Raw genomic sequence first — 13,580 nt, forward strand, 5'->3', positions numbered from 1 at the left:
ATGCCTGCTTTATCTTTTCATTTCCATACCTTTTAAAATGTATTAAATATTAAGCTCTTAATTTAAACTGTAAATTAATGGAGAAAATCTTCAAAGCCTCTCAAACCTGCTTCACTTCATTCAAACTTTTCAGGTATGAATTAACTTTTTTGATATCATTTGTAGTTTTTTAAATAAAATGTTGATTCAGCATTCACTCTATTGTTATCCTGTTTTTTTTTTTTAATTAATTAATTAATCTTATGTTTTTCTGCACGTAACTTCTTTTGCATACTTCCAGCTACAGAAAGCATTCAAATATCAAAATGTTTAGCTCTATTAGGAGATTCCTGCTATATCTTTTCATATGCATACCTTTTATAATCCTTAAAATAAAAGCTTTTTATTTTATCAAGTAAATTAATGGAGAAAAATTTCAACCTATTGTTTTTAGACACTATATTGTCCCAGAAATTACTGCGATAAACAATATTATTGTCATTTTAAGACCAATTTATGACACTGATATAAATATAATATAATTGGATTAAAATTGCAAGTACACCCTTTCAAAGAGCAATGAACTTTTAATTCGACTGTGAAAACATGCTTAGTCGCTGCACACAGGTCTTATAATAGTTGGTAAAAACCTGCTGTTTGTCAAGCATCATGGATAAAGTGTTGCTGACAGTAAAAAACCTGCATGGAAACACAACAGGGGATATCGAGGTCAGACACAATTATCCTGCTCATGTCCATGTATCACACGGTAAGTCCATACAGTAATTATCCTGACAGGCCTATGTACCACCAACGCTCCAAACAGACGCAGGACACAAGGTTGCTGCAGATCAGTAAATACTTGATGCCAATAACTAAATGCTAAATCTGTAAACACTGCCAGCTTTCCCTTCTCATCACGCTGTAAGCATCATCCTCTATTTGTTAACAGAAAACTTGACAGAGGAAGTTCTATTCTTTTCTACCAATAACTGAATCCTGTGTGGTTAAAAATATTATGTGCTGCAATTTCCAATTACAGTTTCATAACTGTGGTAAATTTCATATGAAGGAAACACACAGAGTTTGAGTTTATTTACTGTAGATGATCCAACTTTTTTGGTTCGATTGTGAAATTGACCCTAAATGAGACCATTTACTGTTTTAACAACAATGCCACTTGTTTACAATCCTGGTTATTTTGGAAAGCCCATTTTTCCAGCACCATTATTCGTGCACTGCTGTTGTTTTTGTTCAGAACAGCGATAAGACAGCTGTTTTTGACAGACACGCACCAACCAATCAGGGTCCAGTATTACTGCAAGGCAGAGATCATCTGAAATAAATTCTCACAGCTTGCAGGACAATGATGAGCACCATTGTGCATCATTACATTCTGCTTTTCTTTTATTTTGGGGAAACTAAATTGCATTGCATTGTAACTAATTGCATTGTGCTTCCTGTGTGTAGCGACTTACGTTGTACATCTCCAGCTTGATTTTGTTTCTAAAAATGTGAGTTGTGAAGTTGATTTTCTGAAAGACTTCATCAAATGCAGCGTCGTCCTGCAGAAACACAAACACAAGACAAAGTAAGGGTGGTTGGATTTTTACAGAAAGTAGCAAAATTAGACCACATGGAATAATTGTAAAATAATTGCAATTTTTTTGTGAACAAACTAGTTTAACCCTTTTGAACCCTGAACAGTTTCAGGCAATTTTTGCATTTGTCAAATTGGCTCAATGTGGCTTGTTTCTCACTGCAATATGCAAGTCCGACGCCTCTATAGAATCAGAACAATCATGGCTAGAATGAGGGGGAACTTCTGTGCAGGGTAACACAGTTTCAACGTCGAAATCATAAAAAAGAAAATAGAATTACTGCCTCAAGGTTGTATGAAAGTTCTAGTTTAAATCGATGTCTGGCTAGACCCATGTTCGCCATTACATCAGACAATCCTTCAAATATGGATGTTGCCGGAAAGAAGCTAGAAATTAATTAAAAAAAAAACAACCTTAGAGGCCACGATTTAGTAGGAGATTTAGTCTCAGTATTAGTATTAGTACAGTATTAGTAATTTTCTGTAAAAAAAAAAAAAAATTGAAAATCAGTTGAGAAAACTATAAGTAAAAATGATTAACAATAACACCATTATCATATTATTTATTTAAATGTTTTTGTCTGTGACAAATTATAAATGGTTTAATTTGGGAAATCTTTTCGAAAGAAAAAGAAAACATGACTTTCAGACACAAGGGCAGGTTGTGGGGTTCAGAGGGTTAAGGAGAACAGTGTGTGGTAGCATATGCCACATATGGTGTGTTTGTCTGTCTGTGTGTGTGTGTGTGTGTGTGTGTGTGTCTGTGTGTGTGTGTGTGTGTGTGTGTGTGTGTGTGTGTGTGTGTCTCACTGCGTCTCTGAGCTGTCCCAGTGTTTCTACACTGTGACCCAGCAGGACCTCAGCTGTCTCCTGGAAGCATGTCACCCACTGGTTATCCCCGTAGTCTGCCAAGTTGGCCTGAGAGTCAGACAGACAGAAAGAGAGAGAGACAGAGAGATAATGATGAGGGGGAGAGAGATTATTCATGTGTGTGCATTTCAGGGTGTGTGTGTGTGTGTGTGTGTGTGTGTGATCACAGAAGTTACAATATTCCTCAAAGTCAGCAGCAAACAAGCATTACTGAAGTGAACAGTTTGCACTTACAGAAAGTAGGAGTCTGTATTTGAAGTTAGGGAACTCTCTGTTACACTTCTCACAGCGGTACAGTCCGTTCTCCTGTTCGATGACCTTCTTGTTGCAGTCCGCAGACGGACAGGCCCGGTACAGACAATTCTCCTTACGGGTGTACACTACGGTTGCTACGCAGCTGAAATAATCCGCCTGAGAAGGGAGAACACAAAATGGAAGCAGAGGAAGAAATCTAATTACGGGGGACAGAGCTAAGAAATCAATAAAATTACCAAATCACATCAGGTGCTGCAATTTGAACATCTAAGAGGCTGCAGTTTCCTCTTTCATCGTGTTGTGCTGAGAAACATAACCTGCAATGCTTAGCTTTTATTTATTTTTTTGCCTGTATATACAATTTAAAAAATGTTTACCATGTCATGTTGTTTTTAAGCACAACCTCACCTACTGTATATGACGTAGTAATTAATTTTTTCACTTTGACTTACAGGATCATTTCTGAACCCACAATAACATATTATAAGAAACGGTCACGTGTTTGGCTATAATCTTGCATTTTCTGACCTGTAGTTGTGTCTTTAACCCCCTGGGACCACATATTATGTTGGCATGATCAAATCACATGACTTCTTGACTTTGTAAAACTACAAACTGGCTTGAAACTCCATGCCAGTAGTAGACCAAGTATAAGGTGAAATCTATTTAGTATAAAAATATAGAACAAGATGTTCTCCTCATTTTACCTCTTATATGTTATATTTGTAACCAACATTCAAAAGTATTAATTGAGCATGATTGTGTTCTGGAAGTAAAAAAAACTTTTTTAAATTTGTTTTTTTTTGTGTTCAAAATGTTGACCTACAAAGTCAAAATGAAAAAATAACAATGAGGTCAAGTGGTATATACAGGCAGAATGAAAAGGATTAAAAAACAGACAAAATAGACCAAAACTCAGATGGGTAAAAAAGAAATCAAAAGGAAGAATGTTTAGGTAGTTTAGGCGCCCTGACAGCACAGTCTCTTTTAGTTTTAAGTCTACATCACTGGACTGTAAGCAGAGTTTTGCTGCAGGATCAGAAATTTTGAGCAGGTAGAAAGGGGCACAAAAATTCACAGATATTTGCTGCGGCTAGCCCAAAAAAGTTCTAAAAATCTATCCTGGAAGCCAGAGCAGGGAAGCTACAACTGAGTTATCTGATTTTTGTTTGTTTGATCCAGTTTACAGGCCGGCTGCGGCATTTTGTTTAACTTGAAGGCTTTTTTGTGCCTTATTGTTTAGTCAGGAGAAGGGTAAATTTAAAACAGTCAAGTCTTGAAAAAAAAGAAGAGAAAATGATAGAATTGTCAAATTTTTTAAGCCATTCCAAACTGATAAAAACATGACTGAATTATTGACATGATAATCAAATGTTTATTGGCGTAAGGCACAACAGAAGGTGCAAAGTCTGAAATATCTAGTGACCCAAATAAAATGTATTAATTAATTTATTAATAATTATTACTAAAAATCTGAAATGAGGTAACCAGTGTTATGAATCATCTAGTTTCCCTGATAAGCTGGCAGCTTCCTCCTGTGAATGTGTTGTCTGTTTCTGGCAGATGTTAAAAACATGCAGATAACTGTAGCTGCTCTTGTAACGGCCTCATAGTTGTTTCATTAAAATTTTAGAACATGCTCATCTGATTCCTCTTTTTTTGGAGCCTCAGACTTGAGTAAAACTGTGTTACAGAGATGTTTTCGGTTGTCAATGTGATAAATAAAAAAATCTGCATGAAGAATTCAAGCCTACATCACAGTCCTGGCACAAATCTGCTTCCTATTTCTGGCTGCATGTGTGAGGCCACGTGGCTTATAACCTGTAAATTATGCATATAAGTACACGTGTGACTCCACACATGCTCTCACAAAGAAAGAAGAAAAAAGTATTTTAACTATGAACTAAAATTGTTTTCTTAGTGTATTTATGCAGACAGAGCCCCATTTCTGCACATATATTGAAACAAGGTTTTTGGGGCTCATATGCTTTGAATCTGGCACATTTTTAACCACACAACTCGGCAGGTTGGAAAGGTTTTTTATAGCAAGAGACTGTACAAACAGAAACTATCGCCAGATATTTTTCAACTGTCCTTGAATGTATCATGTGGATAAGACTTCTTTTAGGAAAAAAATACCAAATATAAGCTTCAAATCATTCAATTTTATCAAAAATACTATTTTACATTTTAAAATTAAGCCAAAAATAAACCATGTGCACGAATCAGAACCTGTAAAATACATTGAATTCTGCACTCCTCAACACAACTGGGAAGCCCTAAATGACTCAAGATCACGTGAAAAAAATTCTGTGTAACTTTGACTTAACTGCAGGCTGTTTACACAGAGTGGAGAGGAGAGGACAGATATTGTAAGTAGAGGTTATAAAAAAGGAAAAGGTTGAATTTGTTTATGATGTGGAACCTTAGAGTCAGTAAAAACTCAAAGTACACATCAAATAAATTCTTTCCAAAGATGATTTCTGTCATTTTAGGTAGTTCTTGTCAAGCTGGAATTTGTTCAAATGTCATGATTGACAGTTTAGTCTGTGCTATGATTGGGTGTTTTGGTGTGGAACTTGAAACCGTGGCTTACTACTGTAGTAAAGATAGTAGTAGCCTTATAGGAGATATTCTGGTTTCATTCAGTGGGAGGAAGTGAAGATGCGTCGTCCATTCTTTACACCATCTATGATTATAATGCACAAAATACATTTTTAGTTGTTCCCACTTATAGTCAGGATAGAGTTGATTCCACAGAGGCGCAGGACTTATAAATTGCAGTAAAAACCAAGGAGCAAAAAGCACCCTGAAAATGCTCGGGTTTCAGAGGGGTTTTTTTTCATAAAGATTCAGCAGCTCCTGGTTGAGGTACCAGAAAAAAACAAAGAAAAAAGATCTTGCCTCTCCTCGCTCTCTGTATTTGTCAGTGCATTAACAAGATATAAATAGGTGTGATTTTACAGAAGAGAAAAGCTGTTACTTTGCTTTTCAAAAGTATAAATAAAAAAAATAAAAAGGGATTTAATAAAATGACGGGAACAAGCACCTCATCAAAGCTTTTGTTTTGTTAGAGGCAAGTAAACAAGATGCCAGGTGGTCCGGGCCGTAACAACACAATGAGTCATCACTCATCCACAACACAAGAGTTAAAAAAATAACAGAACAGAATTTCAGAACACGCAAGTCTTTAAACTTTTTTGAGCCACAGTGAACTCAATCACATTTCCAGTGGGTCAGTAAAAAACTGTTAACTGGAAAAACAACCACGAGGTTGGGAACAACTGCACTGGTCAGACTAATTGAATAATTCATGACCATTGTGCAGCTTCAGGTGATGGCTACTGTAAACAACATAAAGCCCCATTAGACTAATCACAGCAACGTCTAACCTTCAGTTGGTCGCTCTGTTTTCATCCAAATGGTGTGATTATTCTTTTGCCATTTTCTTGCATAATCATTATTGTTATTTATAAATCATAACTTTGAAACAACAGTCACGCAAAACAAATCCTGTCAAACTAGGTGAACTTCCGGCAGCGGAGGAATGCAGATGTGTATTTGTGAGCTCTTATAAGATTAGCGGACTACAGCAGCAAGATGCCTCCCTTTTCCACGGATGATTACCACAAACTGTTCCAGAAGATAGCAGTACTGGAAACAAAAATTCACTGGAAGTGAATGTGGAGGTAAATGGACAGAATGGGAATGGCCGATTTCCCTTAACAGTGAAAGGGAGCAGGCTAACGGAAAGCTAACTAGCACCACCAAGACGCAGCAGGAGCTGGGTGTAAATGGCAATAAACCAACCAGTCCTCCCTGGAACTCTCTTGGTGCAAAGCCAAAGCACTACAAATCACCTCCCTCAGTTTTGGGAAGACAGTTATCAGGCAGAACCCAGCACCTGGAGACTTACGATGACACAGAGTGGCCTACACTACCATCATACAGGAATGTCGCTTCAACCCCAGTACCAAAGAGAAAGCAACCATGGACCAAGGCTACAACAAAAACTACGAGCAAATTGCCCCAAGACACAGGAATTCTACGGAAGAACAGATTTGCTCCACTCTCCCAGAATCCTGACTCCCCGAAAGTGGGCTCATCTTCCAGCTCCAGAGAAAGGTATGAGGCTAATTCATATGCTAAAAGGCTACACCCTTGCCAATCCTACAAAAGGTGAAGCAGAGGTAATCAGGAAGCGCTATATAAATGAAAACACTTGTGCATTATTCACCCAGGATTTTACACCATCACCAACCCTGCCCTCAGCTCTAGTTGATGACCTTGTTAACAGTTTTAGTTCCAATTATGACTGTTATCGACTCTATCGCCCCAATTAAGACCAAAGTTCTATCGGGGAGGAAAAAGTCACCCTGGAGAAACGCCACACTGGTCAACACACAGAAAAAAGTATGTAGACAAGCAGAACGCAGCCTGCGCAACCTGCGGCCTTGATATTCTGCCCTCAAACTTTTTTAAAACTGTTTTCAACTGCATAGCTCCGGATGTAATGCAGATAATAAATACTTCTCTCCAAGCAGGACAGTTTCCACAGGCTTTGAAAACTGCAATAATAAAACCTCTTCTAAAAAAAATCAAATCTGGATTCCACAACAATTAGTAACTATAGGCCAATATCAAATCTGCCATTTCTGGGGAAAATCATTGAAAAGGTTGTTTTTGAGCAAATTCATGCTTTTATGATGCAACACAATCTTTTTAACACATTTCAGTCTGGATTTCGGCGACACCACAGCACTGAGACTGTACTTATCAAAGTCTTAAATGATATTCATCTGAACACTGATGCAGGCAAATCCTCTGTCCTGGTTTTACTGGATCTCAGTGCTGCATTTGACACAGTTGATCATAACATACTATTCAGCAGACTGGAACAGTGGGTGGGGCTCACCGGCACTGTGCTACAATGGTTCAAATCTTACTTACAAGATAGGGACTTTTTTGTGTCAATTGGAAACCATGAGTCTGGGCGAACTAAGATCACATGTGGGGTTCCTCAAGGGTTCATTCTCGGGCCGCTTCTATTCAACATCTATATGCTACCCCTAGCTCAGATTATGGAACGTCACAACATCTCCTACCATACTTATGCCGATGACACACAACTCTACATTTCAGTGTCCTCACATGACTACAGTCCCTTACTCTCACTGAGTAACTGTATTCATCAAATCAATGAGTGGATGTGCTAGAACTGTCTCCAGCTAAATGCAGAGAAGACAGAGGTGATCATTTTCGGCCCTAAAAATGAAGGGTCTAAGATAAGCGCTCACCTTGGCTCTATGTCATTGACAGCTACAAATCAAGCCAGAAATCTTGGTGTAATTATTGACTCAGACCTGAACTTCAACAGCCATCTAAAGCTTATCACTAAAACTTCCTATTGCCACCTGAAAAACATAGCTAGAATTAAGGGGCTTCTGTCCAAACAATACATGGAAAAACTTATCCATGCATTTATTTTTAGTAGGTTGGATTATTGCAATGGCATCTTCACAGGTTTTAACAAAAAATCAATCAGGCAGCTGCAGATGATCCAGAACGCTGCCGCCAGAGTCCTCACAAACACGAGGAAACTGGACCATATTACACCGGTCCTTGAATCAGTACACTGGCTTCCTGTGAGTCAGAGAATAGATTTTAAAATCTTACTGCTGGTCTACAAAGCATTGAATGGTCTCGGACCAAATTACATGCTTGATCCGCTACCTCTCTACGAAGCATTCAGACCCCTTAGGTCATCTGGAACTGGCTTGTTGCGTGCCCCAAGATCAAGAACTAAGCGGGGTGAGGCAGCTTTCAGTAATCATGCTCCTCAACTGTGGAACAAACTACCTGTAGATCTGAGGTCTGCCCAAACGGTCAGCTCCTTTAAATCAGGACTAAAAACACTATTGTTTACTGCAGCGTACTCTTAACTTTAACACTGCTCTACTCTACTGCCCTTACTTTTTAACTACACAATGTTTGACTTGTGCTTTTTATTATTTTATCTCTTTTCTTATCCTGCTGTATCTTATTTTATCTTATTTATATTCTATTTCCCTGTTTTAATTGACTGTTTTTACTGTTTTCAATTGTGTCTTGCTGTTTTAATGTGTATGTAAAGCACTTTGAATTACCTTGTGTTGAATTGTGCTATACAAATAAACTTGCCTTGCCTTGCCTTACCTGAAGTAAGAAATAAAAAAAAATTAAAAAAGAGATGACGAGGAGCAAACGTGCTTCTTCTAGTGAAGGCTGGATATCCTTCAACCGTTTTAAATAACGCAAATTAATAAGCTGCTTAAGGGTGAAAAGACAAACATTATAATGAAATAAAAAATACACTCAGATGAAACTTGGCATCAACAGGAAAACTGCTGCCAACAAGTCAGTCCAGCTGGTACATGCACGCTGTTTACACATCTCTATTTGACTTCCAAACAATCTTGGAACAGTTTAAAACAGAGCAGAGAGAGTTTGAGAGTTCTTTGCATAATAGATGCAAGTAAAGACGAATCTCTCTCTCTCTCTCTCTCTCTCTCTCTCTCTCTCATACATGAATTGTGCTAATGCACACAGACACACTCACAAATGCACACCGAACACTTACACATGACTAACATGCAAGGTTATATGCAAAGGCTCCAACTTACTTCCACAATTGCAACACAGATGCAACTTCTTTCAGTTGTGAATTCAAATTAAAGTGTACACAGTCGAACAGAATCAAATTAAAATGCAGCGATGTTGAGGTAATTTAAACAGATATTAGCACCTAAAGCAGGGAGAACTCGCACTATGTAAAATCAACAAGCTAAAAAGGAAAAAGAATGCTAATTCTGGGGGAAAAAAGATGCTATTCTCTCATCCTGTGGAGAGACAGAGCATTTGATTTCCATAAATATAAATATAAGGAATTGCACACAGCAGATGAACTCTGTCTCATTGGGAGGACGCGGGCGCACACAAACACACACACACACACACACACACACACACACACACACACACACACACACACACACACACAAACACAAACCCACAAACAGGCCTGCATGCAAAAATAAGTGCACACGTGGATGTGAGTGAGCAATAAATACTATATACATGCACGTGCAAGAAAAAACAACCATTTCCAGGCTTCTCCAGCGGGTTTTTTGTACCAGGAGAGCAGGCCTTGAACAAGATGTTGGAATTGCTGCCAGCATTTAAAATGAAATGCTTTAAAATGCATTCTAGACAACAACTACAAGCGAGAGCCGGGCCAGACTCATTACTGATGTTGGCCTAAATGAGTCTATCAAAGACTCTCTCTAGGACTCAGGCCAAAATACACACACACTGACTGAGCAATGCTGCCTTTCGTTACACAACCCACGCGCTCTGTAAAGTGTTCGGTGGGAGCGTTGAATGTGAAAAGGGCCATTGTGTTCCCTGCGTCCCCCTTGTGAGATGGGTGATGTTGTCCTGTGTCCCCGCGACCTCTGCAGTTACTGTCAGTCAGACTTAGAGCTCGCTGACACTTCCCCCCCGCCGGCTATCGCTGACTCACATCCCCATAATCTGTCCACCCATCCATCTACCCATGCCACACAGTGAGAAACCCCCTCAAACACTTACAAAGAAGGCTTTTTCTTTTAATTAATTAGGAGATTTTCTCCCGTAAGCAACAGCCCTCTCCCCTCCTCCTCAACACTCCACTCCCATGTTTCCGCCCCGTGTGCCTGCCTCATCACGTTTCGCAGACTTGGGCAGATTGGAGCGCTGGAAGGCTGAAGAGGTGGGAAGGCGCTGGGCGGGGAAGGTGGAAGGAGAAAAAACTTTTGCGGGGCTTGTTGAAGGCTTGTCATGTTGGCAGACGAGAGTGTGAGGGTAGAGGTCAACTGCATCTGGACCATAACGCTTCTATCACAACTAGAAAATAGACCCTCCTGTGTCGTCATCATCTCTGCTCTTCTTCTCTTGTGTTTTTTTTTTGTTGCTCCTATTCATTCCAGTGTGTGTGCAGAAGCCTTGGGGCAGAGTCTTAACCCTAAGCACACTGAGGAGAACCTTGAAGAGCAGCATGACTAATGCTCCACACCAAAAACTGCTCACAAACACACAAAAATATGTGTGCGCAGAATTACCTAAAGAATCACACACACACACACCTAGCTGTCTGAAAATAGTTTTCATTCTTATCACACCAAATCCCTGTGTCACCTTCTGGCACCTAAATGCAATTAAAATTTGTATGTGGAAGGGCAACCAAGTGAAAATCTACTTCACATAATTGACGTGGCTGCACATGCCAACTTTAATGCTTGTCCCAAAACCCCTACACACACACAGACACACACACACAGCTGCATTAATTAGAAATGGCTTACACACACACACACACACACACACACACACACACACAGTCACACACACACACAGTCACAGTCACGCACTTACATAGAGGCAAACAGGTAGAATGTCAAATTAGATTCCTTCAAAGTATAAGCTAATGATTTAGACCGACCAAAGCTGCAGCCTCAGAGTGTGATAGACAACCTCCTTAAAGCCGTTCAATTACAGGACCGGTGACAGGTTCACAGGGCAGAAAGACAGGAAAGACAAGAAGAAAAGAAATTGGAGCTTGAATTATTTATACATTCTCACCTTTCAACTCTTTTACCCCCAAATCTGCCAGTTAACAGTTCCCATCGTATCCTTTTCTAAATAACCATTCTCTTTCTATCTGTCACTTCACTTCTTCTTTTTTCCCCTCCCCATCCAGGTTTGTAAGTGACATGAATTTTAAAGGAACAGTTTGGATTTTTTTTCATGGACAGTAAGATCAGTTGTCTACTGCTGCTTTGATCGGTTGGTTTGATTGTGTTATTGTGTGACTCACACTTTAACCTTTTGACCCCCGCTGGCAGATTTGAAAAGTATGTTTTCATTAAAAAATTGCCAGGACTATGGTACTCTGCTTCTCCGAACAGGAACGTACTGACCACAGCACTTACCCACACTGGCTGTGGATAAAGATATATATGTAGCAGCGCCATACATTTCCTCATCCAGAAACCTACGTCAGGACACGTGGGATAAAGCTCTTCGAGATGAATTATTGTTTTTGTCAATGTAGTCTAGTGTCATTGAAGACAGCGTTATTAACGCCGTCAGTTCCCTGTCGAAAAGGGCTGTCTGAGGGTGAGGTAAAGCAGTGAAAATACACTCAACTTAATGTTTTTTTCTTGGTGGACCTTATGTTTTCGGTGGCTAAAATACATTGTGCTGTTGCCCAGGTCCACAGCAGTACAATGTCTTGCTTCTGTCTCATTACTCCTGCCAGTTTCTCCAAACTGTGAGCATGCTGACATCTACTGTAGGTAAAACAATCCAACTTCAAAAAATCTCAACTATTCCTTTAAGTGCCTGGATTTTCTTCCCAGCCTTCCTCTCCCGCTCCACCTCCCTTCTGGTGGTGTTATGCCCTGTAGGCTTCCTCCAAACTCCAACACATAATTAGAAATTTTCATTAGAAACGACATTGTTCTTGAAGCTACCGTAAGTGGCTTCTAATTAAACGTGCGGGATGAGGGAGACTAGTCGGAGATAAACCTAATTAATTGGATAGAAAGTTTATGAGTGGCACATACCACTTAGAATCAGTCTACTTTTAGGATGCGGTGCGATGACACTTCTTAAAATGGCACAAGGTTCAATTTGAGAGTTCTCACATCGCTCGTCCAAACGGCGTGTGGCGGTTCAGCCGGTGCTGCTAATACGTGAGCATCACTATCTCCCTCCCACAGCTAAAACAAGAGAACCATGACTCTAATCCGTGAAGTCATAGAAAGGCACAGCCCCAAGCTGCTCTATTTACAATGAATGGAAGACTGACTGTGGATTTGTGTTTGGCTAAACGCTTACATTCAAATGAGACTGACTAAATCCATGTCTGTTCACAGAAAATCTTCTCTGATAGTTTTAAAAAAGAAGCCATCAGTGTAATCTCTATATGGCTAAACAAACACCACCCAACTGCTGTGTGCTCGGAGCGTGTCTTGTTCAGTATCGGGGGTTGTTTTTAGCATGCATTTCAAACATTTTCGTACATTTGTGTGTACCGTATGAGCATAGTGAAGGCAAGTAAGAGAAATATGACAATAAAAGTCACATTATTGCTGTCTAAGTCTGTAAATATGAAAGACGTGACTGTAAACTTTGGTGCAAAACAGTAAATTTCTACCCCTTGCAGATCTTTGTATTTACAAAACTGAAAAGATTTTCTACTATCAAACTCTACACCGATGTTAAGTCATGTGTTGTGGTTTTCTGTTCATTCATCTTCAAACGGTAGCCAGCTGCCCGAGCGAGAGAAGGATTTTCTGACATCACATATCAATCCGCTTCCAGCTTCGAGATTTTCATAAAGAACCAGCTCAGAGATTTAACTAGAACTGCAAGGCAAATAACAAGATTTATTTATCTTTTGTTGTTGCACAACATGTTTCAATCTGATCCACTATTTCCAGAGCCCCTGTTCTGAAGCTCATATATGAGCGAGTAAACCTGATCTGAAAAAAAAAAAAAAAGTAAACTGTTGGTGTCACAATTGTTGTTTTTTCTGCTGTCATTTCTATGGCGTCATATTTGAGTCAAAAGTTGCGCGAGCGATAACACATCTGCACGCGCGCAGAGAGGTCAAATAAGTGCTCGCAGCAGTTGAAATCTGCGCGCGTGACACGAAATGATTTACGCGCGCAAATTTCAACTGCCGCGAGCACTTGTTTGATCTTCGCGCACATATTCAGCAACCGAGTGAAGCAGATTCAGGCGCGCGCAAGTAAAAAACAACAGCAACTCGCACAACAACACATTCTCTCTC

General features: G+C 39.5%; 1 protein-coding gene across 2 annotated transcripts in view; it reads right to left on the reverse strand.

Annotated features, from left to right (window-relative positions):
* LOC131986175 (replication protein A 70 kDa DNA-binding subunit-like) overlaps nucleotides 1–13,580 on the reverse strand; it is a 65,631-nt gene that overhangs the window by 9,722 nt on the left and 42,329 nt on the right. For both annotated transcript variants that reach the window (XM_059351005.1, XM_059351004.1), the window contains exons 15-17: nucleotides 2,684–2,860; nucleotides 2,390–2,497; nucleotides 1,458–1,544 (exon numbers count right to left, since the gene is read on the reverse strand). In XM_059351005.1, coding sequence (XP_059206988.1) covers nucleotides 1,458–1,544; nucleotides 2,390–2,497; nucleotides 2,684–2,860 — 372 coding nt within the window. The remainder of the gene's footprint in view (nucleotides 1–1,457; nucleotides 1,545–2,389; nucleotides 2,498–2,683; nucleotides 2,861–13,580) is intronic.

This window comes from Centropristis striata, chromosome 15 (assembly GCF_030273125.1).
Source record: "Centropristis striata isolate RG_2023a ecotype Rhode Island chromosome 15, C.striata_1.0, whole genome shotgun sequence".
Taxonomy (NCBI): domain Eukaryota; kingdom Metazoa; phylum Chordata; class Actinopteri; order Perciformes; family Serranidae; genus Centropristis; species Centropristis striata.